The 26,489-nt window shown below is 49.8% G+C and overlaps 2 protein-coding genes across 4 annotated transcripts in view; both read right to left on the reverse strand.

Annotated features, from left to right (window-relative positions):
- Positions 1-1,921: 1,921 nt before the first annotated feature.
- On the reverse strand, positions 1,922-14,807 carry TBR1 (T-box brain transcription factor 1). The gene is given in 8 exon segments (XM_078376054.1): positions 1,922-2,508; positions 2,510-2,819; positions 2,907-3,077; positions 9,426-9,487; positions 11,392-11,550; positions 12,238-12,359; positions 12,957-13,111; positions 14,470-14,807. Coding segments are annotated over 8 exon segments (1,827 nt in total). The 5' UTR covers positions 14,799-14,807; the 3' UTR covers positions 1,922-1,989.
- A 7,473-nt stretch (positions 14,808-22,280) lies between these two features.
- Positions 22,281-26,489, reverse strand: part of PSMD14 (proteasome 26S subunit, non-ATPase 14) — an 86,928-nt gene continuing 82,719 nt past the window's right edge. For all 3 annotated transcript variants that reach the window (XM_020798342.3, XM_020798341.3, XM_072982336.2), the window contains exon 12: positions 22,281-25,485. In XM_020798342.3, coding sequence (XP_020654001.1) covers positions 25,387-25,485 — 99 coding nt within the window. In that variant the 3' untranslated portion in view covers positions 22,281-25,386. The remainder of the gene's footprint in view (positions 25,486-26,489) is intronic.

The following is a 26,489-nucleotide window of genomic DNA, read 5'->3' on the forward strand; positions in this document are numbered from 1 at the left end:
GCGACTCCTGACTGGGTTGTTGACGGATTTTTTTGGACCAGTTTATACGAAATTTCCCTGTAGCTGGACAGGTTTTTTAAATTATTATATTTAAAACATTGTTATTGTTATTTTAAAAATCCAATTTATTGTTTGGACTTTGATTTCTTTTCCGCTATGGCTGTAAGGCTGCTTTGGGCACTGATTTTTTTTTAAGCCAAGTTTGTCCGCCTATGAAACGCAGGGGCTCCCGCACACACATTATTTCCTGCCTCTGACAAGGGACCCTCGCACACACCGTTTTGCGACAGAGTCCTACACATCTTCCCAACCACTACTAGGGCCCCTCACACAACGAGCCTTGCTCCTCCATGGGGACAGGGCCGCGGGTTTGCTTGGGGCAGCCTAAACAAACTAGCAGCAGCTTCTGGCTATAAAAATGCCCCGCTCTTCTCCACGGCTCGCTTTCTACAATCGGCGGTTGCCCCTTCCACGGAGAGTCCATTTCCTCCGAGAGGTTGAGAAACAGGGATCAGGGCCATTCGCCCTTCCTACTTTTCTCCTCAAGGGGGAAGGATGAGGAGGGAGAACGAGCGGATTGAATTGGGGAGTTTGCAGCCGCTGGCAACCCGGCATTAGATCGATCACCTTCTTTCAAAAACAAAACCGGTAAATTGCCCGGGAGCGGCTAAGCACGCCCAAGACTTTCGCATATCCTACATGGAGCTGGGAGGGCGGTGAGAGTTCAAAAAGCAAGTTTGCTTGGAAATCTTTCGAGGCCACCACAAAGCCGGTTAACTGCGACCTTCGGGCCTCCGGCTCCGTGACGGGGCAGCTGTACGGCTGCAGTCCCATGCACACCTGCCTAGGAGCAAGCTGCAAGGAAGCTGCCGGGTTTACTCCCGATTGCGCTGCAAGAGCATGAAGAGAGTAAAAACTCCCGAGGAACATCATGGAACTTAATCTCAAACAACGGTGTGTTGAGGACTGAAGTTTCAGAATTGCACTACAGATAAGAATGTTGGAAGGGAGCGACCGGCACCTTTCACCACTGTGCTGGGTTTGATTGGCGCTGTGCCTCTGCAGACAGAGCCAGCCTGGGTGGCCTTGGGCAAGCTGCACCGTCCCAGGGCTCCCCCCCCCCGAAGAAGGGGACGGCAAACCACTTCTGAGTATTCTCTGCCTAGAAAAATCCTGAAAAGGGTTGCCATTAAGTCAGAACTGACTTGACAGCGCATGATTGTTATTAGTAGTACTGGTAACCAGTTCACCGCAAGGTGGATTTTGCCTGACCATTAGACAATAAGCGGTGGTTGCCTCAAAACAGTCGATCTGAAGGCAGGAGTTGTTTTTTCTTTTTTCAGTAATCCATGATATTATGATTGCACCTTTTCTGCCAGGAAGGGAAAGAGTGGGCGGTGTAGTTCTCTGCTCGGCTAAAATAACTTAACTAGATTCGGGTACTCTCTCTGTATCTTCTTTGTGCCTGCAGAGGTTTAGGTTCTGGAACAATAACAGCCGGGAGAAGGAGGCCCTAGTCCCGGCTGCCCAGCTCAAAAGGGAAACCATTCGGAGATGATTACAGTTCCAGGGCCCTGGGGAGGGAAAGACCGCAGAGTTAGCGGACGCAGGACTCGCAGGAGTTTCGCCATCCTTTGCGGATGCCGGGCCCTCCACCTCCCGCGGAGACCAAGTGGCTCCGCTGCTTGAGCTCTCCTGCGTGCCTCTCTATGTGTGTACCTGCGCGTGTGAAACAGAGAGAGAGAGAGAGAGAGATTGGGGGGGGGGAGGTAGCGCGTGCGCGGGACAGCCTGCGGGTTTGGGGGGGGGGGAAGAAGCACTCCAGCGGCCTCGCGCTCCGGGGCTGGCCCTCCAGCGCAGCGCAAAGCCGGGGTTCAGTGGGAAGGGATTGGCTGGGAGGGAGAGAGGGAGCGAGGGGGGGAGTGCCCGGCCGCCCCTCCCGGCCCCGGCCCCGGCCCCTCCTCCTCCTCCTCCTCCTCGCCGGCCTCTCTAGCTGTGCGAGTAGAAGCCGTAGTAGCCGATGTCCTTGGCGCAGGTCTTGTCGCAGTCCCGGGGCCCCAAGGCGGGCTCGCTCTTGAGCGGCGACGAGCTCTCGGAGGCCGGGGTGCCCGTCGGGGAGAGCCGCCGGCGCTTGGCCTGCTCGTAAATCCCAGAGTCGGTGGAGTCGATGGACTTGATGGACGAGGGGGTCTCGATCCAGCTGGAGTCGGACAAGTCCTTGGGCGGCTTGGAGTCCTCGGGCGCCTGCCCGGCGGCCGGCGGGGGAGGGGGCGGGGGCGGCGGCGGCGGGGGGGCGGCCACCAGGGGGGAGCGCTCCGGGGCCGCCAGGCTGTCGGGCTCCTCCCCGCCGCCCCCGCCGCCGCCCCCACCGCCGGGCCCGGCCGACAGGTAGGGGTGGCTGGCCCCCGCCCGGGCGCTGCTGCTGCCGCCCCCGCCGCCCCCGCCCCCGCCGCCGTTGGGCCAGCAGGAGAGGGCCTTGGCGCAATACTGGGGCGGGCTGCGCGCCCCCCCAGCCCGAGGGGTCCGGGTAGTAGCCGAGCGGGCGGGCCGGGCAGGTGGCGGCCTGCAGGGGCAGCGCCTTGACCCCGGCCGCGGCGTAGGAGAGCAGCGTGGCCGCGTTGCCCGCCAGCTCGCCGGCCGGGTCGTAGGCCGAGGCGGCGGCGGCGGCGGCGGCGAAGTCCAGCCGGTTGTTGGCGGGCGTGACGAACCAGCGCTGGGGCGAGGGGGCGCCGGGCTCCTCGGCTTGCTGCGGGGAGAGCAGCCCGTTGGGGTGGGGGACGCCGCGCTCGGGCCCCTCGCCGCCCCCTCCGCCGCCCCCTCCGCCGCCGCCCCCGGGCCCCACCCCGGCCCCGCCGCCGGCCCCCGGGTGGCCGTGGCCGTGCGGGTGGGCGTGCGGGTGGGCGTGCGGGTGGTGGAAGCCGCGCGACTTGGCGTAGTTGCTGACGAACTGGTCCTGCAGGAAGGAGCCCGCCGCCGCCGCCGCCGCCATGGCGTAGCGGGCGCCCGGCACGATCTGCGAGCGCGGGGAGTCGTTGGGCGACGGGGTCAGGCGGTCCATGTCGCAGCCGGTGTAGATCCTGGGGAGGAAGGGCGGAGAGGGAGGGAGGGAGAAAGGAAGGCAACGTGACTCCCCGGCCCGGCCAGAAGACGAGGAACAACCGCCTCCCTTCCGCCCCGAGTCGAGAGCGGGATATTGGGGGGGGGGCGCCCCCCCTCCCAGATCGCCGCTCCCTCCTCCCTCACAAGACCTCGCAACCTGGGGGTGGCCCTGGGACAGGCGTGGTCCCGGCTCGGCCCTACTTCGCTGGGTGGTTGGGCGCTGCCATGCAACCTCTGGGTAGCCCCCCCCCCGTCTGTCACGGAGGTTCCACCGGCCAGAGCAACAGCTGGTCCTCCCCGATGCTGGGCTGCACCTCCCCGTCAGCCGGCTCCTGCTGGCATCGGAAGGAGGGACTCCTGCGCCTGTCTGTCCCACGGGGCCTACCCCCCCCCCTTTTAGGGCTGCAGCAGGCCTTAGGCTAAGGGCTCTACTAGTGGCACAGAAGGCAGTGTGGTGCTTAGGCCACACTTGCCATTGGCCACCACTCGGGTTGTCTCCTCTCAGTTTCTCATTGCAGGCCCTCACACAGAGTGACCAGCTGAGGGAAAGGCCGCCACTTGGCAGAACCTGACCTCCAACCCAGGCAGGCAGATACACAGGTTGCCCTCCGACACGCAGACCCCCTGGCGCCTGCCTCTTAACCCAGAGTCAACACTCAGCCTCTCCCTCTTCCCAGACAATAGCGGGACAAAGACAATGTCTGCTTCTCTGAGGTGTTTAAAGGTACAGCAACTCAATGATGAGGGGAGTGAGATATCCCACTTGTATTTAGTTCGGGCATCACTGAAATTAAAAGTGGGGCACCCACCTATTGGGATCAAAAACAAAATAAATAAAACAGGCAAATCTAGGGATGATGACCTCGCCTCCCCCACCCCCAACTCCCTCTAAAGCAACCATTCTCAACATACATATTCGCGAAGGCTTTCACGGCCAGGATCTAATGGTTGTTGTGGGTTTTCCGGGCTTTTTAGCCATGTTCTGAAGGTTGTTCTTCCTGACGTTTCGCCCTGTGGCCGGCATCTTCAGAGGATGGCACTCTGTGCTCTGGACCCACAACAACCATTCTCAACCTTTACAATATGAAAGGAATGGAAGACTGATTCAGGATTGCGTAAGTCCCATAAGAGACTTTATAAGGTGGTGTGTGAAGAATTGTTTCCAGTCTGTGGGCCTGCTTCAAATGTCGAGGGGACGACACCCAGGGGACCATATGACATCTGTTGAGAATGGCTGCCCTAGAGAATGATTTGAACACACTGGGGAGATTCTTAGTGACAGTGCTAAAGGCAGGGAAATTAACCTTTACTCAGGTAAGGATCCCTGTGCCAAGTTCTCAAGCAACACATTTCAAACCTAGGGAAACAGGGACGGTCAAGCATCAAGCAGGGGAAAACAAAACAGTAAGTACTGCTGCTAAACCGTAAAAAACTACTGTAGCGGGTTTATTTCAATGAGCTCTTCCCTAGATTACAAGCCTCTTCCTCATACCACAAAGTGCAGGAGTGTTAAGACTCCAGAAGTGTTTTCAGCACCTTGGATAACACCACTGCCTCCTCAAGGGTGTCTCCCTGCCTCTCCGCTAGCAGAAGATGATGACAGGTGTTTCCATGGGGAAAAATCCATGCACCCATACTTGGATAAACCCAGTTGCAGAAAAAAGCCTGTGGCTGCCCAAACAGGCAACTTGAGAGCTTTGCACCTGCAACTGCTTCTAGGCCATGGTTACAACAGGAGCCCCAATTTAGGAAACTAGAGATGATGGGGAGTCCCGTGTGTCCCCTGAAAGGATGGGTGTGGGTCTATGGTTAGTGCTTCAACCACAACCTGAGTTAAATACCCTGGAGATGGGGGGGTTTCAATAAAAGGAGGAGGGGGTGAAAGTGGAATAACAAAATGGTGGGTACAAATTACTGGTTAGTTCTGGGTCACTGCAGTTCTCGGAAGGGTGACAAGCATTACAACACAATGGGTAATTTATTCTGCAAAGCTAGCATCAGCATTTCATGGAGCCTTTAAAAAAAGGGAGGGGAGTCCCTGATCCTAGAGGCCTCCCGCCGCAGAACATCTCTTCCTTTTAGTTCTTCTAACATTTTGATTTTCAAGCAGTCTACCTTAGGGTAGGAAAACTCTGGCCTACCTCACAGGGGTGCTGTGAAGATACAGCGGGGAGGAAAAGAGCCTTGAGCTCATTAAGAAAAGGCAGGATATAAATGTGACTAATATATATATTTTGAAATCCAAGCGATTTATTGTGTCAACACTCTAGCACAAATTAAGTCTCTCTGGCCTGTGCATCCAAGAAAGAAGAGGGGGGCAAGAAACTTTTTTTCCCCAAAAAATTCTAGAAGACCCATAACACAGAAAATAAACCGACCCCCTCCCAGGGAACGACAACGGCATTCCTGACCCCCTTAAATCAATGGAGAGTGAGAAGCCTAGAGCTTTAGACAAGGCAGCGCACCTGGAGATCCAGAGCGGGAGAGGATCGCTGCCTGGCTTGGAACCCAGAATCCAATCAACTGAGTCCTCGTCTGCTTGATAACTAACCCAGACAAGGAAAGATCGGATTATGTCAGGTTCACTAAAGTACAAGTCTGATTAAAAGAAAATAAAAACTTTTTATAGCTTCAATTTTTTTAAAAAAAAATAATGCAGACTAAAGTGGCCTGAAATCCTTGCTGGTCCTTCTGCACGCCATTTCATTACAAGGGAAAATGATATTTATACAGTGCTTGGGAAGCCTAACCTTGTCGAAAGGTTAAGGCGAAGCTAATGGTTTGTTTTAAACCCGGCAGCCCGCCCACCCGTCCGCCAAGAATAGGCCTGGCAGTGGGGGCAAATTGATGCCGGCCCAAACACACTCAACAGGCCCTCGGGAGTCATTTGTAACAAACAGCAGGCCAGGCCGACGCTGCCGAGTTCTCTCCATCGCCCCTGACATAACAAGGGCCGCTGCCAGCAAAGGCGAGAGAGAGAGAGAGAGAGGGACGGCGACGGGCCTGCCTTCACTGAAAATCGCCCCCCCCCCCATTTATCAAGGGTTGGTTGAGGGCATCTTAGGGGCAGCCATGCAACCACACTCGCTTCTTTCTTTTTCTTTTTTAAAAAATGTCTCCCTTCCCTTTCATTTCACAAAAACAGACTGGATTCCTCAAGCCAGAAGAAGACTTATCAGCAGCCGGCCCCCCTTTCTCTCGCCCTCGCTATTCATTTTCAAACACGGCGCCTAATCGGACCCGGAGAACGGGAAGAGCTTCCAGCCTCAGCTTACCTCGGAAGCCAGCGGGACGTAGGAGTCCCACGCAGGATTGTTCCCCACGCAAGGGCGTCGCAGGGCGACCAAGCCTAGCGAAGATTCCACCTCGCCCGCCCGCCCGCCCCAAATTAATTCTAGAGACAGGGCCTCCGTTTTGTTCTCTCCGTTTTGGAGGGCCTTCCCTGGCTGGCTGGCTGCTTGCGATGGGGGTGCTTCCAGGGCGGGGTGCCCGGGGCAAGGGATTCCCTTTGTTCTTTCGTTGTCACCAGCTGAGTAGATCACGAAGGTGGCTGAAGCATGTTAAAGGAGAACGGGTCCCTCCCTCTGCTAACATGCCGATGCTGGGAGAACCCGAAGGCTGCTTTTCCATCACAAGCATATCTTACAATCGGGGCCATAACTGTGCTTGAGAAAAATCTTTGGGGGTCCCTCTCCAAAATAGCAGGCGCTCCTTTCCGGACCCCCGCAGGGAGGTCTTCAGGGACCTTTTGGGCCACTAGGTCCCAACACGCTTCAGAAGCGTCCCTCTAGAAAGGGGCTGGTGGTTTGCAATCTAAAATTGCACCTCAATGTGCAACTTTATTCCCCCCCCCCCCGCATGCTACTTAAAGTCTGAAGGTCTAATAGAATCCAAAGAGACTGTTTCCATGGCACTGAAGAAGGGAGAGGAAAGTTCTGCCTATCATTCATAGCCTCTGCAGGCCACATTTCACCCTCCCACATTTATTAATTACAGGTCTAGTTGGGTGACTAGCTTGGCTTTCCCAAAAAAAAAGCCAGTCTCTACCAGAGATTGAGACTGGGAAGTAGAGCAGGCCCACTGAATGAGCTGGGATCTGCAGAGTCAATTCCTCCATAAGTCCCATTGATTCTAATGGGCCTACTCTACCTGTGACTTACTACTAGATTTCAGCCATTGCATACTTTTCCTGCTGAGCCATGGACACCTCCAGCCAGCAAGGCAATAGCGACTGTATTTCTGCCACCCTTTGCACACTGACCTGGGACTCACAGGTAACTTTCCTTCCCCAGATTGCTTATGCCAGAGGGTAAAACCCCTTTTGAATCCTGTGGGCATGGCTTCTGAGCCAAGAGATGCCTACGTTCCTGCTGAACTGGCTTCTGAAGTCCCCACGGCCATCAACCACCAGTCAGCTTTATGTCGGTCCTTGGCCTTGAGACCTGAGATTCTTTTTGCTGCAGTAGCTTCATCCGTTCTCAACAGAGGTTGAGGACAAAACCCACCTCTTGCAGGCGGGGTGGGGGAAAGGCTGTACAAGCAGCACCCCACACACAAAAAAGTTTCATAAGGTGACCCTTCGGTTCGTTTGAAAACCCGAGGGGTTCTGAAAGGACTGAGGTTTCTCCAGGAGCCTGGTAAAGAGGCATTCTGGGTAACTTAAAACCTGTGCCAGCCCCCCAATTTTTTTTATCCTAAGTTTTGTTGTTTTGATCCGGTTTTAAAGATCAGATATTTAAATCGCGGGGGGGGGGCAGTGGGAGGGTGGACTAGAAACCATAATTGTTGTGAGATTTCTAACCAGATAATGCCTTAACTTTGGCTCTTCCACTGAATCTTCTTCCTTCCTGACTTTTCCTAACAGGATTAGCTTTATTATACACATTTTCTACAATTGCTCATTTTTTTTCTACGAGAGATAGTCCAGAATCATCCTTTCTATAGTCCAGAGTCATCTTCTTCTTTTAAGACAGTAAATGAAAAAGAACATCCTAATATGTGGCTACAGAACTGTGGTGGAGAAGGTGTATCCTTTGTGATGTTGACGTTCTGTTGTCTACTACATTTGGAGAACCAGGGATCTTTCAGCCACAACTCCAATCATCCCCAAGTACCGGCCATGCTGCTTGGACATATGGGTGTTGGGAATCTGATAAGATCTGGAATGCCAGATACTCCCCACCCATTTTAAAGTTAGGGTGCTGTCTGTATATCTCAGTGGTTTAAATATCTATCTGCAGAGCTAAAGACTGAGAGTTTGATTCCTCACTGTGCTTCCAAGGAGAGGAACCAGCCTGTGTGGCCTTGGGGGCAAGCTGCACAGTCCCAGGATGCCCCCAGAAGAAGGGGATGGTAAACCACTTCTGGGTATTCTCTACCAATAAAACCCTAAAAAGGCTCATCGTAAGTCAGAATTGATTATTATTATCATTATTATTATCATTTGAAGTTAGGAAGTTATTTATCAGCCTTTGTGATTCTAAGCATGGATTAACTTAGTTTGAAGCAAGTTCTGTTGCAATGGAACTTCTTCCCTAGAAAGTAGGCTTAAAAGTACTGCAGTTCCCTTCACTGCTTATGCAACAGTGGGGGGGGGGGGGGAAATCCCAGACACATTCGTTTCAAGCTGGGATAAGAATTCTGGGAAGGGATGATAAAAGCTGCTGGACTGACCATTGGGAAGACTTGACCCTTGCTTCGCTGTGAATTATCTAAATCACCTCACAAGGTTGTTGTGAGTATAAAACAGGAGCCACCCACCCACCCCTTTTTTTTTACTCCAAGGGAGCACAAGACGGAAAGGCAATAGCTAGCTAGCTAACTACCTAGCTAGATATTCCTCACCTACCTAATGCACTCCAGATTATTTAGATAACAATACCTCTCCGCTGCCGCCCCAATCTCAGCGATTTGCTTTCTCTTCCCTAAGCCTCTAAACCGAGGCAGAGCGCCCTACCTGGGGGAAAGCCGGCGAGGCCAAAGTCGGTTTCCCCGAGCACCCGGTCTTCCCATTAAGGAACCCGCTGAACAGGTGCCCCTTTTTGGCTGCTCGTCCTGCACTCTAACCGGGGTTGGTGATGGTTAGCCTGTGCCTGGACGTGTCTTTCCCCGGTGCAAAGCTTGCTTTCACTCTCAGGGACACTCCCAAACGTCCTCAGAGGGGACCCGTCCCAGGGACACTCCGCCATCATGAGAAATCTAATTCCACTGATTTCTCTCTGGAGAAATCGAGAAGGCACAACTAGCCACGCCAAGGTGTCCTCTCGCCCTTACATTTATTTCTAGGTACGATCAGAGAATAAACAACTGAAGCCAAGGTGACTTACGTGTCATAGTTGTCTCGAAAGCCTTTTGCGAAAGGATTGTGATCTATCTTCAGCTGTGTGATCTGAGAGGGGGGGGGGAAGAGAGAGTCAACCATCTGTTCCTGAACACAAGGAAGAACAAAAGCCGGTGCTGCCTCTGCCAGGTTATCTTTTGTTTTAATTTATGGAAAAGCAACGTTTCTGGGGCTTCATCTTGGAAGTCCCTCTCTTTAACAGGAGCAGAGTGCTAATTATTATTACTTTAAAAATTTAGAAACACTTCATGACTTTCTCCCTCCCACACAGGCACATAGCCGTCCCTTCTTAAGGACTTCATTAACTTCGATGGGTTCAGATATTTTCGCTTGAAGGAACAGCTCAAATGCCAGTTCGCCTCCGCAACTCAAGGCCCGCCACCTTGCAACATTCGCTACTCTCCGCACTGGGGACCTCAAATCCGTCTTCGGACTTCCTGTAGTTTGGCTCCCCCTCCCAAACACACACAGACCCATACACACACACACACTCCTTGGGAATAAGACTCGCACAGATTGGAAACCCCATTTAATTCAGTGGGACTCCCTTCCCAGCCTCTCGGCTTTGGTGGCTGGACTGCCTAATCCAGACAGGTGCCCAACGGTGCCTTCACTAAAGAGACTAGTGATGTATTTAGATCCGGATAGGCAGAGGCTGGATCTCGATCTGCTGGTAAGTTTCTGGGTGATTTGAGTAGATCAACAAGAGGCCCTTGCAGTTAATAACAGCAGGGAGAGAATTATCCCAACCACCGCTTCCTCCTGAATTGTAGTGCTTGAGAAATGAAGAAATGCGGGCCGGAAAGGGAACAGGCATGAATTTCGGTAGGGAAGGGCTGAGAGATGCCCTAACGGCTCAAAAGAAGGCGGAACTGAGAGCCGAAAGAAAGAAAGAGAGAAAGAGAGAGAGAGAGAAAGAAAAGAAAGAAAGAAAGAAAGAAAGAAAGAAAGAAAGAAAGAAAGAAAGAAAGGAAAAGAAAAGAAAAGAAAAGAAAAGAAAAGAAAAGAAAAGAAAAGAAAAGAAAAGAAAAGAAAAGAAAGAAAGGCGAGAAGCGAAAACAAACAAAAACACAGTGGAACCTGCAATGGTTCGTTAACTAAAACATTTATTTGAAAACCGACTTTGGAGACTGAAAGATCGCCGTCGGATGTACTCGTTTGCCAGAGGAGCCAATCTCATTGAACCATCAGGACTACTTCTGGGTAGACGTGCACAGCCTTGCACCAGGCGGTGGCTTCCCTGCCTACTCGGTAGTTCAGCGAGTCTTATGCCCAAGGATGAGTTTACAGGATGCCCCCCCCCCCCGAGCAACGGCACCCGCAACGGAATGCTTCCGAGCGGCAGCGACTCCGGTTTATTTTTATTTGTTTGTTTGTGTTGTAAAGGAGCGCGCACCAAACCCTGCGTGCGTGTATGTGCAAACACACAACCGTACCAAACACACACACACACACACACACACACACACACACACACGGGGCATCAAAGGAGCGCGCGCGTTCTAAGCCGACTGGCCTCCCCAGGTGAGACGGCGGCAGTTCGGCCTGGCCGGAGAGGCGGGAAGGAACGCCCGCGCGGGGGGGGGAAGGCCCCGGGGTCCCTCGAGGGAGCAGAGAAATCGGCCTGGGATTTCTCGGGCATCTCTCATGATGCTCCCAATTCGGCAGAGATTTCGGTTCTAAAGGACGAAAACCAAACCCAAGCGACCCCTAAACGCAACCCCACCCACACCCGGCCCCCAAGACACTTGGCCGGGAGAAGGCAGCCGCCCCTGAAGACGGGTTCGTGGCGGTGCCGAAGCTAACTCGCTCCCCAGGGCACACCCCACCCGTTGCCACCAAGCCGGATTCCTCCCCTCCAACCCTCCGCCGCCGCCGCCGCCTTCCCAAGGCCGGCCTGTCCCTGTCCGAGGGCGAGGGGGGGGGGGCGAGACTCAAAGGAAGCTCTTTACGTCGGTGTTCTGGTAGGCGGTGACGGCGATGAACTGCGTCTCCGGGAAGGTGAACGTCTGCACGCGGCCGGGCTGGCTGGTGTCCTCGGTGCCGTCTTCGTTCACCTCCACCACGTGCAAGCGGGGCTGGTATTTGTGGAGGGACTGCAAGACCACCATCTGCGGGCCGGGGAGAGAACAAAACAGGGCCGTGGGCTCCGGGACCTTCGCCCTGGCCGCGGCCTTTATCGGTGCGAACGGGAGAGGCAGCGGAAAGCAAAAGGGAAAGCCGAGGGAACCGCCGCCGCCGCCTCCCGCCGACCGAGCCAGGCTTCTCCCTCCCGTCCTGCGGCGCCTTTGTTCCCCTCCGCCGCGCCCCCCCACGCCCCCCCACCCCCACCCGGGCAGCGCACCTTCTTCAGCAAACGGTGGGATTCCCGCCGCCCCCCCCTTTCTTCTCCCCCAAACCCTCCGTGACTTTGGCCACTCTATAACTGGATCACACCCGCAATCTGCTTTTTTGAGTTTTCCTTTTCGGTGTGGGTTTTTTTTTGGGGGGGGGTGTTTTTTAAATTGGAATCGATGACTCCATTCTTTAAAATGTCCTTCCTTTGTTTCTGTCTCTTTTTTTAACAAATCGAGCCTTTGCGGCTCCGGGAGGCTTGCTTTCTTCGCTCGGGTTATGAAAGGCGGGGAAGGGAAGCGAGCCTCTCGGATCCCGCGCCTCCGGAACTTGTCGCTGGGAAGCAGAAGAAAGACAAGTCCCTTCGGCAGTCCGCTTGCGGGGGGGGGCGCGAACAAAACAAAACTAACGCTGCCTCCCTGAAGCCAAGGGGAGCTGACCGGGCCGGCGCGTCCTCAACTGACCTGCCCGTTGTTGTTGGAGGCCCCTTTATTGTTGGTCAGCTTCAACTTCCCGAAGGAGATTTCCTGGCGCATCCAATGGGCTCCCGTGTTGGGTGAGTCGGGGTGCATATAGACCCGGTTTCCTGAATGGAAGACAGGACACGGTCACGCCAAACACGCGCCGAAGAAGAGCAAGAGCAGATGGGAAGGAAGGAAGGAAGGAAGGAAGGAAGGAAGGAAGGAAGGGATCCCATTTATATTAGGTGTACTCCTTCCCTCCTCATCCCCGGCACCCTCTTCCAAGCCTGTCCACCAAGGACTTCAGAAAATCCCTTGGGCCCTTCCCAGCCCGAAAAGCGGCGGCGGATCGCCTCTTCCAGTTTGAGTTCAACCGGGAATGGTGTAAGTCAACAACAAACGGGGGGAAAGGAAGCTTAAAAAGCGAGATGGAGGAGGTAGATTTAAAAAAAAAACACCCTGAGAATTGCACCACCCTTTCCCTCCGCTTCCCCGCTCTTCCAGCCGCCCTCCCCCTCCCTTCCTTTTGTCACAACCTGGCTGATCTGAACCAGTCCACCAAGGCTCCAATTAAGCCTTCTCACCTCAGCTGAAGGGTGCCCGATTGTGTGTGTGTGTGTGTGTGTTTGCGCTCGCGCGCCTTTGTGCATGGAAGTGGAGGAGCGGGGGGGGGGAGGAGGGAGAGAGGTGAAGCGAACGTGTTAATTGGGGGGAAGGCTTGCCTTGGACGTTGGTGTCCGCTTTGCCGCAAGGAACCCATTTGCCGCCTTGAAATCTCCAGTGATTCGGGTCGGCCAGGATGACATCCACAAAAATATTGTAGTGAGCCGTGGGATCCAGACCAGAAATATTAAAACTTAAGAAAGGGAACATCCGCCTGTTTTGAGAAAGGAAGCAAGCAGGGTTTTTTTGTTTTTGTTTCTTGTTGTAAAGAAAAAGGAGATAAATGTTTTTTTAATTGATAGAACAAATAAAACAAAACCCCTTCCCTCTCCTTGAGACCTCTCGCTGAATGATCTCAATAATCTTGCCCTTTGCTAAATAAGCTTGCGGTTTTTCGTTTCTTGTCGATCGCCTTCTCTTGAGAAAGGCGCAAAATAACCCCCAAAGTGAGCCAGTTCGTATCCCCCTTTCGCTCGGCGGAAAGCTATTCCGTGTACTTAGCATCAGATGACAAGGCTAAGCACCATTCCGATTTGAAATGGCGAGCACCTGCTTCCGAAAAAACACACCAAAAAACCAAAAACAGGGTGAGGGCTACCAAGGCCCCGGCGGCCAGACTGCGACCGTCGCCCCAGTGGCTGCAACCAGCCCTTCCTGGCGACTCCAAAGAAAGGTCTTCCAGCTACCGGAACGCAGGTGCCAGAGATTCCCGTGGAACTTTCTTTCGGGATCCCCAAAAGGCCAGCGGGCGATCGTGAGCCTGGGGATTGCCTGTCACACGGGGTACCGCGGGAGCAAAACCTGGGACCCGAGGCTCAGGTTGCCTTGCGGATTCCCGGTGCCTCTCCGCCCAAGCCTCCTTGAAAGCAGGTCGCCGGCATAATAAGCCCGGCCATGCGCGCAACTGGGGGCAGCGCTGGCCCTTAGGAAGCGCGGGAGGCCATCCTCAAGATGACGCCCCGAATGATCAACCCGGAATAAGGACAACGGTGGCGATGTCGTTCTTGTCGACGAGGAGGATAAATGGAACATCCGTTGCTGTCCTTAACAGTAGGCAACAACGCGTTTTGGTTTTTAAAATTATTATCATAATATTCTCCCTAGAACGAGGAAGAAAAAGATTGCAATAATTAAGGAGAAGAAGGTGGGGGGGGGAATAAAGACACACAAAAAAGAAAAGAAAATTAATTCCCCCCCAAAAAACAAAAGAAAAGAAAAGAAACGGGAAAAAGGAAAAAAGGGGGAACAGTTTTTCCTCCCCTTCTTTGTCTCCTGTTGTTTTGCTTGCGCTCCTTCTCGGCGGCTTCTCGGTTTGCGAGCCCAAAGCGAAAGAAAACCAAACTCCCCGCGAAAGGTAGAAAGTGAGAGGGAATGAAGAGAGGCAGCCGGCATTCAAAGGCGGGAGAGAAGGAAGGGGGAACCGGGGAAGGCAACTCCCGAGGAGAGGCCGGCGGGCAGGCGCCTTGCCCGGCGCGGAGCTCCTTTTCCCGGCGCCCTCGCAGGAGCGCGCCCGCCTCCCCTCGGCCCGGGACGGGGCGGAGGGTGCGCCCGGCCGGCCGGCGCGCCGCTTACCTGCCTTGCTTGGTTATGATCATCTCGGTCTGGTGGCGGTGGAACTTCAGCCAGAGGGGCCGGTTGCAGAGGTAGACCTGCGCCTTGCCCGGCACCAGCCCGCCTTGGGCGGAGGGGAACTGGTAGAAGGGCGAGCCCTGGTACGAGGGGCCGTACTGCTGCGGGTACGGGTAGCCGGCGGCCGGGTAGCCTTGCGGGGCCGCCGCGTTGGAGAGGAGGCTGTTGTAGGCGCCGTTGGTGATGACCGGGTGGTGCGCCATGTAGCGCCCGGGGCTGGCCAGCGAGAAGGCGGCCGCCGCGTTGTGCTGGTGGCCCGGGTACGGGAACATGCTGGCCGCGGCGGCGGCGGCGGCGGCGGCGGCGGCGGGCGAGGGAGCCGAGGCAGCGGCCGGAGGCGCCGGCGGAGGCTGGCTGGAAGCGGCCGGCGGCGGCGGCGGGGAGAGCGAGTAGCGATCCGCCGCGGCCGCGGCCGCCGCTGCTGTCGCTGCTGCTGCTGCTGCTGCTGCTGCCGCTGCCGCCGCCGCCGCCGCTCCATCGAAGGCGGGACGGAGCTGCTCGGAACCCCCGCCGCCGCCGCCGCCGCCGCCGTCCAAGAGGCCGGGCGAGAGTTTGGCGCGCGGCGGCGGCGGCGCCTGAGGGGCTTGTGCCTGCGGCGGCTGCGGCGGCTGCTGTGGCTGCTGCTGCTGCTGCTGGTGGTGGTGATGATGGTGGTGATGGTGATGGTGCTGCTGCTGATGCGGGTGGTGCGGCTGGGCGTCCCCTGGCGGGTCTTTGGAGTCAGGGAAATTGTCTGCCTCGGCCTGATTCGTCATCCCCCCCCTGGCGAGTTTTTTCAGAGGTGAACTCCTCTCCAGGTTGGGCTGGTGGCGGCTGTCGCTGCTGCTGCTGCTGCTGCTGCTGCCGCCGCCGACGCCGCCGACGCCGGTGGCGGTGGTGACGGCGAGGTTGTCAGGCGCTGCCGCGCTCGCCGAGAGGATCGCGGCGGCGGCCGCGGCGGGATGGGGATGATGATGGTGGTGGTGGTGGTGATGCTCGTGCAAGGCGAGCTCGGATCCGCCCGCGGCGGGCGAGTAAGCCCCGCCAAGCCCGCCGCCGCCGCCGCCGACATGGAGAAATTTCTTGGAGAGCATCATCGACGGAGGCAACAGACAAGGCTCCAGCTGCATCGCGCCGGCCCGCGGGCCTCCCTTTGGCCTCCCCCTCGAGCAAACACAACCCGGCGGCCCTTGAACCCCGGGGTCCGTGTGGCCGGGTGAGAGTGGACAGTGTGTGTGTGTGTGTGTGTGTGTGTGTGTGTGTGTGTGTGTAAAGAACCGGCTCTCTCTCCCTCTCCCTCTCTTTCTCTTTCTTTCTTTCTCGATGTCTTATTTATTTATTTATTTATTTTCACGCCCGCCGGCCCAGCCATTCTGCTCAGCCCGGGACTCTGGGCGGCGCGGGGAGCCTAGCAAGCTTCTCCCACCATCCGAGGCTGGTCCCAAACTGAAGCCACGATGCCTTCCCCGCCAGCCCCCCGCCCCACACACGCAGCCCCCCCCCCCGTCCGCCCGCCCTGCCGGCAGCCCCGCTTCTCCCGAGCAGAAGAGATTGGCCAATTGACACCGTGCAGCAATCAGAGAAGCCCCGCTTGTGATCTCCAGGCTTGCCGAGCGCATGAAACAGCTCCTGCCATTGGTTAACCGAGGAGAGTAATTTAATTAGATATACATTAATTAGGATAATCACCTGCTCCCGGTCGCGACGATCATGACAAATGGATGGAGAATAGATTATATACAAAATCTATTCTCCATCCTTTTGTCTTGATCGGATAATATAATTATTATTCTTAGTATTATTGGCGGGGGAAGACAGAGGAAAGGGAGGGTAAGGCAGGCTTACTCTTGTGTCGGACCTGAGTGAAGGGGGATGGGGGAAGGAATGACCCTAAAGAGAGAAGGTGGGCCCCCGGGCTCAAACCGCACTCCCTTCAGCCGGCGATCTTGGGGTTCCTCTTTCTACCTCGGGGTTCCCCAGCCAAGCGGCAACGAGAGAGAGAGAGAGAGAGAGAGCGAAAGGGCGACCTCGGCGCTTCTCGCGGAGCCCCTTCCCAGGCGTCTAAGCTTTCAGAGTGTTTAGGAGACACTTAGATGAGCTCTCACGAAATACAGTAATAACAACAATAATGATTTAAAAAAAACACACAAACCAACCCGCTCCACCTCTTTCCTGAAGGCGAAGCGCTGGGACCCGCAACGTGATTCTCCCCCCCCTCACCCCACCCCAGTTAGCACGAATTTATCACGGGCCAGACCCGTCACAGCCGCACAGAGGAAACTGGGGGGGGGGGGGCGCCTCTCGGAACGTGTCACGTCCACGTTCCTTCCCCAAACGCAACGTTATAGATTTAGAAAAGAGAGAGAGAGAGAGAGAGAGAGAGAGAGAGAGAGAGAGAGAGAGAGAGAGAGAGAGAGAGAGAGAGAGAGAGAGAGAGGCTGCTTCCGTTTTCCTCTGCGATTGTCTCTGTTGACAACAAACACCGGCTACCCGCGTGTAACAGTAACTGCATCGAGGACCGTGGGAGTGGGTGGGCGGGTGGCTGGCTGGGTGGGGGTTAGAGAAAGAGCCGTCGCTTTCTCCCCTCGTGTACACTCAAGGTATTATTTCCTTTTAGTTCTGAAATAATCATAAGCTGAAGTGCCTTAATGTAGTTGCCTTGATGTTTACGGATTCTTTGGTAAATAAATATTTTATCTACGCGACGGAATGCGGGGGAGATTATCAGAGAAAAGCAGTGTACGAGGCATCCATCTAGGCAAAGCTATATTTTCCTCCTCCTCTCTCTCCTTTCTCCCATGCTTGTATTCTTTCAGTATTTTGAGTCTTTTTTTTCCTTTCACACGGAGATCTCTTCTGCGATAACAAGGAGGCTGTCACAAGTAATTACCTGGGCTTCATAGGAATAAATGAGCACACTGCTAGAATTAAATAAAAGATACAGCAGGGTTCAGGCTTTTAAAAACATTTCCCTCCCCTTTTTTTGGGAGGAAAGAGGGTTTTCTGTTTTTTTTTTTTAACTTAGCCGCTGTTAAACACTGGGAAGGCCCGCTGAGTTCCACAGGAGAGTTTGGAAAGCAAGGGGGTCGCATGACGCTGCATGTTCTTATATATATTTACTTAAGAGCAAGTCCCTAAGAAATGTGTTCAGGACTCCAGCTCCCCATTGCTCTAAACTTGCCAGGATCAAGTCCAAGAAATTTACTTCAAGGGAATCCACATTAATTCGTTTAATTAAAAAGAACAAAAATACCTAGAGATGACAGAAAAGGAACTGAGCTTCCAACCCTCACGCCTCGCCCAAGACGTGGAGGCGTAATTTCCTACAGCAGACCCACAACTGTGCTTTATTTACATTGGTGGCATGGGGATAGTCCCTCATTGGTTCCTCGTTCTATCAATTATAGTAAGGCAGGCGGGGCAAGAGGAAGACTGCGCCATCAGTGGTGACTTTACTCTTAAAAGTTGTTAGAAACGGAAACCAAACAGGGACAAAGTTTAACGCACAATACCTCCTCTCAGATAGACCTTTGCCTGTGTGTGTCTTGTCTGTTTTGGCATTTTGCTGGAAGAAGTCTGTGCCAGTGGAAATTTGGCATGTCACATGACTAGGTTTAATCAGTGTCAACAACTATGTAATTATGCTGCTTCTCAGATTTTCAGAAGAGTTCTACGTATTTGATGGTTACATTCGTACCTCTCTGAACCCAGTTACAGGGAACAGTCTTAAGTACAATCTGAGTGGTTCTCAAACTGGGGTCCCCAGATGTTCTTGGACTGCAGTTCCCAAAAGTCTTCCCCAACTTTATGTGCTGACCAGGATTTCTGAGAGTTGTAGTCCAGGAACATCTGGGGACCCCAGTTTGAGAACCACTTACACAGGCATCCCAAGTCACAGTTGGACTACAGACGTTGAGGGATACAGACAGGTTGCTCAAAAGCAGCAGATCCAGCAGAAAGAGACAGAGTGCTTTGGTATGTAAAGCATGACTTCCCCTGTATCCTAAGGCATGATGCTGAGAATGGAAGCCCCAGTGGAGCCGTCTTGGTAAAGACAGAAGGCATGACAAACAAGAGATTGTGTTGTGGTAATAACCACAGAGAGTTTTGTTGCGGTTCGAAGATCACCAAGTTTGAATTATGGCACAGGCTTTCACTCCCATCAGGTGAACAAAAGTGTCACTTCAAGGTGGCAAAGGTACACACCTCCCACTCTGGGTAAGGACTGTAAATAAAGAAGTCAGAAGAAAATGAAATGCAGAATGTACAGAAAGTAATAATTAAGCTAAGAGCAGCCATTCACAAAACTGTTGTTATACAAGACCACCAATATTATTGCATTATGGAACTGTTTAATACAGACACGGTGGTTAACAAACACCCTTTGCCTGCGTTGTACCCATGGGAAATAGAGCTGACTGCCTTGTGGGAATGTATTTTAACAATGCTGCATTGAGATTTGCCCTTGAAACTCCTTTATTCAAGAATGATGTCATGTCAGTGAGCCAGTGTCCTCTGACATTGAAGTGTGGTCTGTCACCTTACTGGTTTTGACTGCTGCCATTTCTTTAGTCAGGTTTCTGTTCACACACACACACATACATATATGGGCGGAAAGCTGACTTCAGAAATGGCAGCATTCAAAACCACAGCGATTGGCATACCTGTACCTTATATGAAGAAGTAGGGCACTACTTGCAATTGATGACATGTATTATATTGGAAAATGAGCAACTGCATGAACCCCCTCTATTGTTGTGTATGACATTATTATGGCTCATAATAATATCACTAGGGCAAATATAGGAATAGAATTAGCATCTACATTTGCCATAGCGTTTGGTTTCTGTGTTGCTATTGGTACTGTGTGGTTGGTTGTTGCTAGTTAAGCAGCTTTTAAAGCTTGGCTATCTGTTAGCAAGCACAGGCCTACCACTTTAAGGGAAATATAATTGCCTAGGATGGATTGTAAATCAGATGATGCAGGGGGTTATATTTTTCTGAGAGATCAGTGTAACATTGGTTTTTAGAATAAAGGAAAGCTAGATTTTTTTGTTTTTGTTTCTGTGTGATCTCTTGGAAAGAGCAGGGTTGGCTGATCTTCTGTAGGGTAATAGTGTGATTCTATTACTATGAGCTGGGCACCAACCATTGCAAAAGCCAACTTGTGAATACTTAGCAAACAATGATACAATTTAAAAAACCTAAAAAAGAAAGATCTTTAGCCTAATCTCCTGTTCACGGCAGGTTCTGCATCATGCGAGGCAGGCAGCATCCCTGACAGATGAAATCTTTCCAGTGAAGGAAGACCCACAACCTCTCAAGGCAGCGTTTTTTTTTTCTACTGTCAAACAGCTCTCACCATCAGGAATTTTCCTTTCATTTTTGTCCTTGCAATTTTTACCTATGGGTTGAGAGGGAGTCCAGGAGTTTAAAAAAAATATCACGGAATGACAGGCCTGTCCTCTGGAGCAGCAGGGAACAAGGCTCTGACATTTCCTGCATGACGTGTAGGAGCTGAGGATGGGATGGACACGTGGATGTCAGAGGGAAGACCTCGGTCAAAGGCAACTGCCTTCAATGAACTGCCTCAAACTTACCTTGAAATGAAGGGTATTATGTGCAATGAACAAACATAGGTTTGTGGCTTTGGCAAACACATAAGTTCACATAGCTTTGGAAACTGCAGGACTGTTCAGAAGAGTCTCTAACCTTTCTGTGCTCCAACAAAAAGGAAGTATGTTATCTTTAAAAAAGTGTGGAGTCTGAGAACAGGGACCCGAGGCATTTATGGGAGTGCCGTCACTCCCCAAGATTTCTAGGGAGAATCAGACGTCCCCACCACCTTCCCCCCCTAAGAAGGAAGACAAGAGCATGAACACGGAGGAGTTGACAGTAGATCTGAGGCAGGAGGAATGTAACCATCAAGGGGTAGACACCAAAGACTTGGAGTCGGGTTTGCAAGGGTTAAATATATCTGCCCGGGCTGGGGAGGTTTTGGGAGAGAGAAATGGCCACTTGTGGAGGCGGGAACTGGGGGTATAAAAGAAGCCCAGGACGAGATGGGGGGGGGTTGGGAAACCATTTGGGTACAAGACCCATGGACAGACAAGTGGAAACAAGTACGGGTTCCTCACAAGGAGGCGGAGACGCGGAGGAGGAAAGGTCTACCTCAGAGCCCATCTTACTGGGGGGAGACGGAGATGAGAGAGTGGCAGCGTCACTTGCGATTGCTCGAGAGGTAGAATCCAAGAAATCATGGCATCTGGTGGAACTCCAGAAGATGGGATACTTCCTGGACCGTGGCTGGCCAGTCCGGGAGAGGGGTCCCCAACCTGGGGATGGACAGGGGAGGAGACCCTACCGCTACTAGCAGCTGAGGGAGAGGATAATGAACCCATAGGGTCAGAGAAAGTCATATCTGGACCATGGGACATTGACGAGTTAAATCCTTTTGGTAATAGTTTATGGACACCCTTGCGTGCACTGTTCCATCCACAAGAGCAGTTGATGACACAACCTGTTGAAGTTCCTGTTCCTGTTAAGCAATCAACAAACCAAGACAATGTGTTTGAGTTTAAACGGTCTCAGCCTTTATTTGAGATGAAAGAGGCCCCTATTAGCGAACCTTCACAAAAAGCCCAATGGGACTTTGGAAATCTTCCTTGCAGAAGGTTTCTGAATTGTTTTAAAACCATAGAATTGCTCAGAGATAAAGATGTTTCAGGGGTGGGTATCACATGTGGGCTGGGGCATGTGTGTGGAGAGCTGCCCTGTCCCATGGCACTCCTGTCTGCAGCAAAATATGATTTGACATCTTTTCCTCTCAGCCCATTTTGGATGTGAGGGTATAATACATGCGAGGGATATAGTAAGTACTGAAAACAGATGACTATAAAAACAAACAAGAAGGGAGGAGCAAGCTTCACTATGTGGCTGAGTGGTTTTAGAACTTTTAGACCCCATTCCTTAGGGTTATATTATTGGCAAGATGGCCTGGTCCTGATTATTGACCTCTATAATGATTCTTTGACTTTACAGCCAAAGAATACAATGGGATCTTAATTTCTAGCACTATGTGATTGCACTGAATGGTACAAGAGGATCCCAGCCTTTATGTTATTGGCTTTCTCTCTGACCAAAGTGAAGTGGGGAAATAACCTGGACAGTAGTAGCAGTCACTTGATGGAGCAACCAGATTGAGGCATGCTTACTTGGGCCCTCAAAAATAGGCCATTAATTCAAAGCAACTGAATTAGTTTATGCAACAAGTTTTTTGTGTCTGTGTATGATAGCATGTATATGGCAGTATAAAAGATAATATATTTGGTAAGCATCTTCCAAGGCCAAGGGGCCAAGAGAGGTATCTTGGATGTAGCGACAACCCTACGCAACTGTCAAAAGCAGGCCAAAGGACTAAAATTAGAAGATGCAAACACTTCCAGTTCCAAGGTTAATATTAGTATCTTTATATCTTCATTGTATCAGAAGTCCATAGTGAAGTTTCAATCCCTCTGTTCTGGAGGGAGTAGTAAGAAGGATCCCTATCTACCAAAAGCTTATCCGTGCAAGTATCTGAAACTTTTAAACCCACTCTTCTCCTGTCGTGTCTGCAAAATTGGCTGTACTTTTCAGATGTACACATGGGATAAAGTTAGGGATTATAGGTACTGGCTTACAGTGGTGCACATTTGCGATGGGATAGTAGTTACTTCCTCCAGCCAAGTTATCTTTTCTGTTACTAAGTAGTATTGTTGTTATGTACTGTCATGTAATTTCCTTTTAAAAATGTTTTTATTAAATTACACAACATAAACCTACTACCACAAAAACACACACACAATAAAATACAATTACATATCACATTAGTGCCACCATGACCTTCAGGGCTAGCATTACACTTCATTCAATCCATTTTCTCTCCAAAAATTCACTGTTTCTTCCCTTGGTGTATACCCCTTCCCTCTCCGAAATACATATTCCAAGAGTACACTCCATATTTTCATAAAGTCATTATTTTTTGATTGGCCTCCTTATTTTCGAATCACATGTCAGTTTATCATTAATTGCCATACCCCATAGTTCTCTGTACCATTCTTCTGAGTTATTATTTCTCTAGTTTCTTGCAAAAATTAACCTTGCTGCCGTAATTATTATTACTGTACTATTAAGTCCTTATTTTCTTTCAACAATTGATCCTTCTTAACCAAATTCAATAAAGCAATTAACAGGGACATTTGAATTTTTTATCCAATTATTTCACTTCTTTCTTTAAAGATTTGGTTCCATTCTTGTTTTCTTACTTCACAATTGTCATGTAATTTCCAACTGACAGCAACTCTAGAAGAGTTTCTGGGATATGCGAGATACTTAAGGATGGATTGTAACAGTGCTATCCTTTTGTAAATTACCATGGCCAAGCAAGGATTTGAACCCAGTTCTCCTTGTCTAGCATGTTATCCACTACACTATACTGGCTCTCATAAGCTGTGACTATGAGATCCGAACAGTCATGGCTTCTATCTCCTGAATCATAGTCAAAGCTAACCATCCTACATCTGGGAAGAACAAAGCAGCACTGAATTTAAACAACCCCTTTCTCTTGTGAAGCTTTTAATTCTTATTAAAAAGTTTTTCATATGAAAGGTTGTGTATACTCGATGACAGAAAAAAAAATTAACCACAGCTAACCCAACTTTTTCAACTTGCATAAATTGTGATTTGCTTGTTTTCCATAAACTAATTCTATTTATCAAAGAAACAGGTAAGATTCATCAGGTATTTCCAGTACCAAATAAAAGATTTAATGTAACCAAAAAATCCCAATAATTGACTTGCAACAAATGTTTGGCTACTCCATTAAATGCAATTCATTGATCTGTTAATCTCTGAAACAAATGATATAGAGAATGCCAGCGAGCTATGTGATAGCAGCTGCTCTTGTCCTGTATACTAGATAGTAGAAAAGCACAAATTTAAAATGGTGGATACCAGCTATGGAAATCAGCAATAACAGCTAAACCTAAGAAATTATATAACAGCGGAAGAAAATTTATTAATAAATATTCTCCATTTACATTTGTAAATTTAATGTCTTCCTTTCATATTTAAAATAAAAGTTTCTCTTGACTGATTTCACCTTTTTAATGGTAAGAATGTCTAAACACTTGTTTTTTTTCTTTTTCCTCCCTTGCTTTATTACTATGGATGTAGTCCTGCTAATCCTATTTACATTGACAGTGGCTTAAACTGAAGCAATGAACTACTTGTTAGTTAACAAGTCATAACTTGTATCCCTTGCTGTGCAGTAGCTGCAAGAATTGGTGTGCAATGAGGGACACATGTAGCAACTTGTAAACTAGTAGCAATTTGCCACTGAGATTTATGCCACTGCACTTACATCAGCGTAACTTAATTAATAGGATTCTGGCCAGTGAAAACTTCCCCCACCCAACAGAAATTATTTAATCAAAAATCTCTTTTAAAGTACTTTTGTGATTTGATGCCTCAGGATGCATTTACACAAGTATTTACAGAACACTTTGAACAAAGAATGTCTTCATATTTTTTATTTGCAATAGGTTTATTGCTTTAGAGATTACCATACAGATAACTTTCTGCTCTCCTTCGTATATTCAATACTTTTTGCAGATGTTTTGCAGAACAGGATGTTTTTGGGAAGGAAAAAGAAGGACTGGAACATGATGTGCAAGAGATACTGAATGTTTTGCTTGACGGAATAATAGTAGAATATATAAAACTATTATAATAGTTCAGAGCACTGTACTTCGAAGGTTGAGCCAGGTTTAGGATTACATTACCAAGTCTTCTCAAGCATTTTAAGAAGATCAATTTTTCATGTAGGGTTTGGTAATTTCTATTTCAATACTGAACTGTTCCTCAGGCACTTATTATAGAAACGTGGTCACTTGCAACAGGTACTCTCTTCCTCTTGCCTAAAACCGTTGTTGCTCAAATTACTTGGGGCTCCATATCAAACTAATGGTAAATTGTAATCATTTTTAATTATCGAGTTTTTTTTTATCAGAAGAGGTTGTTCATCAAGGTGAATAACCCAAGTTACAGTTAGTAATTTTCAATATTTGTTGTGCCTTGTTTCCATCATTTCTTGTACAGTTTAGCCAGTAATTTCCTCTTATGATGAACAGTCTTGATTAATGGTTACAGCCTGGAGAGATGGACTGAAGCCTGCCTGGAAGCCAACATTCCTGTGCCCTGAAACCCTCTTGTCCCCATTGGCCCTAAGCAACAGAAGAAAAGCCCCGTACTCAGTTTTGAGAAGTGCTTTGCACAGGCTTAGGGGGTTTCTCACATCACTTCTTGTATTTCAATGTTGATTCCAGCAACTTTTTAAAAGGTGCAGAGTTTCAACTCTTATTAATAGAAAACAAAAACAGTATTTTCTATGCACAGAGCAGGTCATTGCAAAAATCACATCTGTGCCAAGGTGTGCATTTCATCATCTTACTGAAATATATTTTTCTGACTGTTGCACTTTGTACACCATTATTAATCAAAGACAGACCCTCACCTAATTCACAAACAAAACACTAAGTAGGTTAACTTTTTTTGTTTTTTTAAAAACTACATAGTAATAATCAATGTATATATGCACTGCCAATTATTTTCCAGAATATTAAAATGAAAACAACACATTTTTAAGCTTAGTCCTTGAATTGCTTTGGAATCTGCAAAGACCCTGCTATTAAAAAAAACTCTTCAAAGAGATGAAAAGGTGTTAAGAGTGATGCTCTTAGAACTGCAAATAATGCCAGATGTCTTTGATGTCCAAATTTATCTTAGTCTCAGTGCTTTAAACAAGGTGATTATAGACAGAAAAGAATATTCATGAGTAAGTTATTATTTAAATACAACAGTATCCAACATTGCTGCTAAACACTGGACAATGTTACTAGTCATCAGCACATCCACATGTTCTTCTAAATGACGTTTGGGGTCCTAAAATAAAAATAGAAAAGATTATTTATGGATATTACTTGAAACACCACACATGCAAACAATTCTTTCTACCAGACAGCAGAAACTGAGACTGTCAATAAGCAATTAAATCTCAACATTCTCTTACACAAGCTATCTGACACAATTTCCATTAAAGAAATTTCGGGAAACCGCAAGCTGTTACCTTAATTTGTCTTTACACTAATTTCATATTGTCTGTATTTGGCAAAATAGTGTCTTAATTGACATTATTTGAAAGTAACATTTGAACACAAGCTGGGCTTAAAGCAGACAGACACATTTATACATCCCACCAATTTCCTGAGTTCAGTGATGAGTCCTTGTAGCTACCCTAAAGGGTATTTGAAGCTTACCACACTTGCAATGGTTTTCCTGTTCCCTAAATTTAATGGTGCAGTCAGTTCTGAATATGTAAAGGAACTCAAACAATTCAAAAGTCACCTAAGCAGCACTGCTATGAACAAGCCAGAATGCACACAATAATCTATTTACAATTACCTCAACATAAACTGTTTTGTCATTCACAGTACCTTAAAAATACAGTACTGTACTGTGGCATTTACACAGTGTTGTTTTTTCAGTAAAAGGGCATGTCCTCAAACCTATCCAAGTATGACGTGGTTTCTATCCTGCGAAATTCTACAACTGCTCTAAGGTGGCAGTAGTAAATCAGAAGTGGTTACAGATATTCAAGCCAATACAATATTTGCTATTTCAGACTATGTTACCAACGTTAATCCTGCTCATCCATCATATATAGTTCAGAAAGGCCAGATTGAAAACTGTCACACAGCTACTGTATTTTTCCATGTATAAGATGATACTTTTCTCTAAAATCTTTAGATTAAAAATTGAGGGTCGTCTTATACACAGAAGTAAGGAGGGAGAGAGGGATCAAAACGCTTTGATTCCTGCTTTCCCCGTCCACTTTCTTCGTAAAAAGTGGAGGGGGAAAGCAAGAATCAAAGTGCTTTGATGATTCT

This window comes from Pogona vitticeps, chromosome 1 (genome assembly GCF_051106095.1).
Source record: "Pogona vitticeps strain Pit_001003342236 chromosome 1, PviZW2.1, whole genome shotgun sequence".
NCBI lineage: Eukaryota > Metazoa > Chordata > Lepidosauria > Squamata > Agamidae > Pogona > Pogona vitticeps.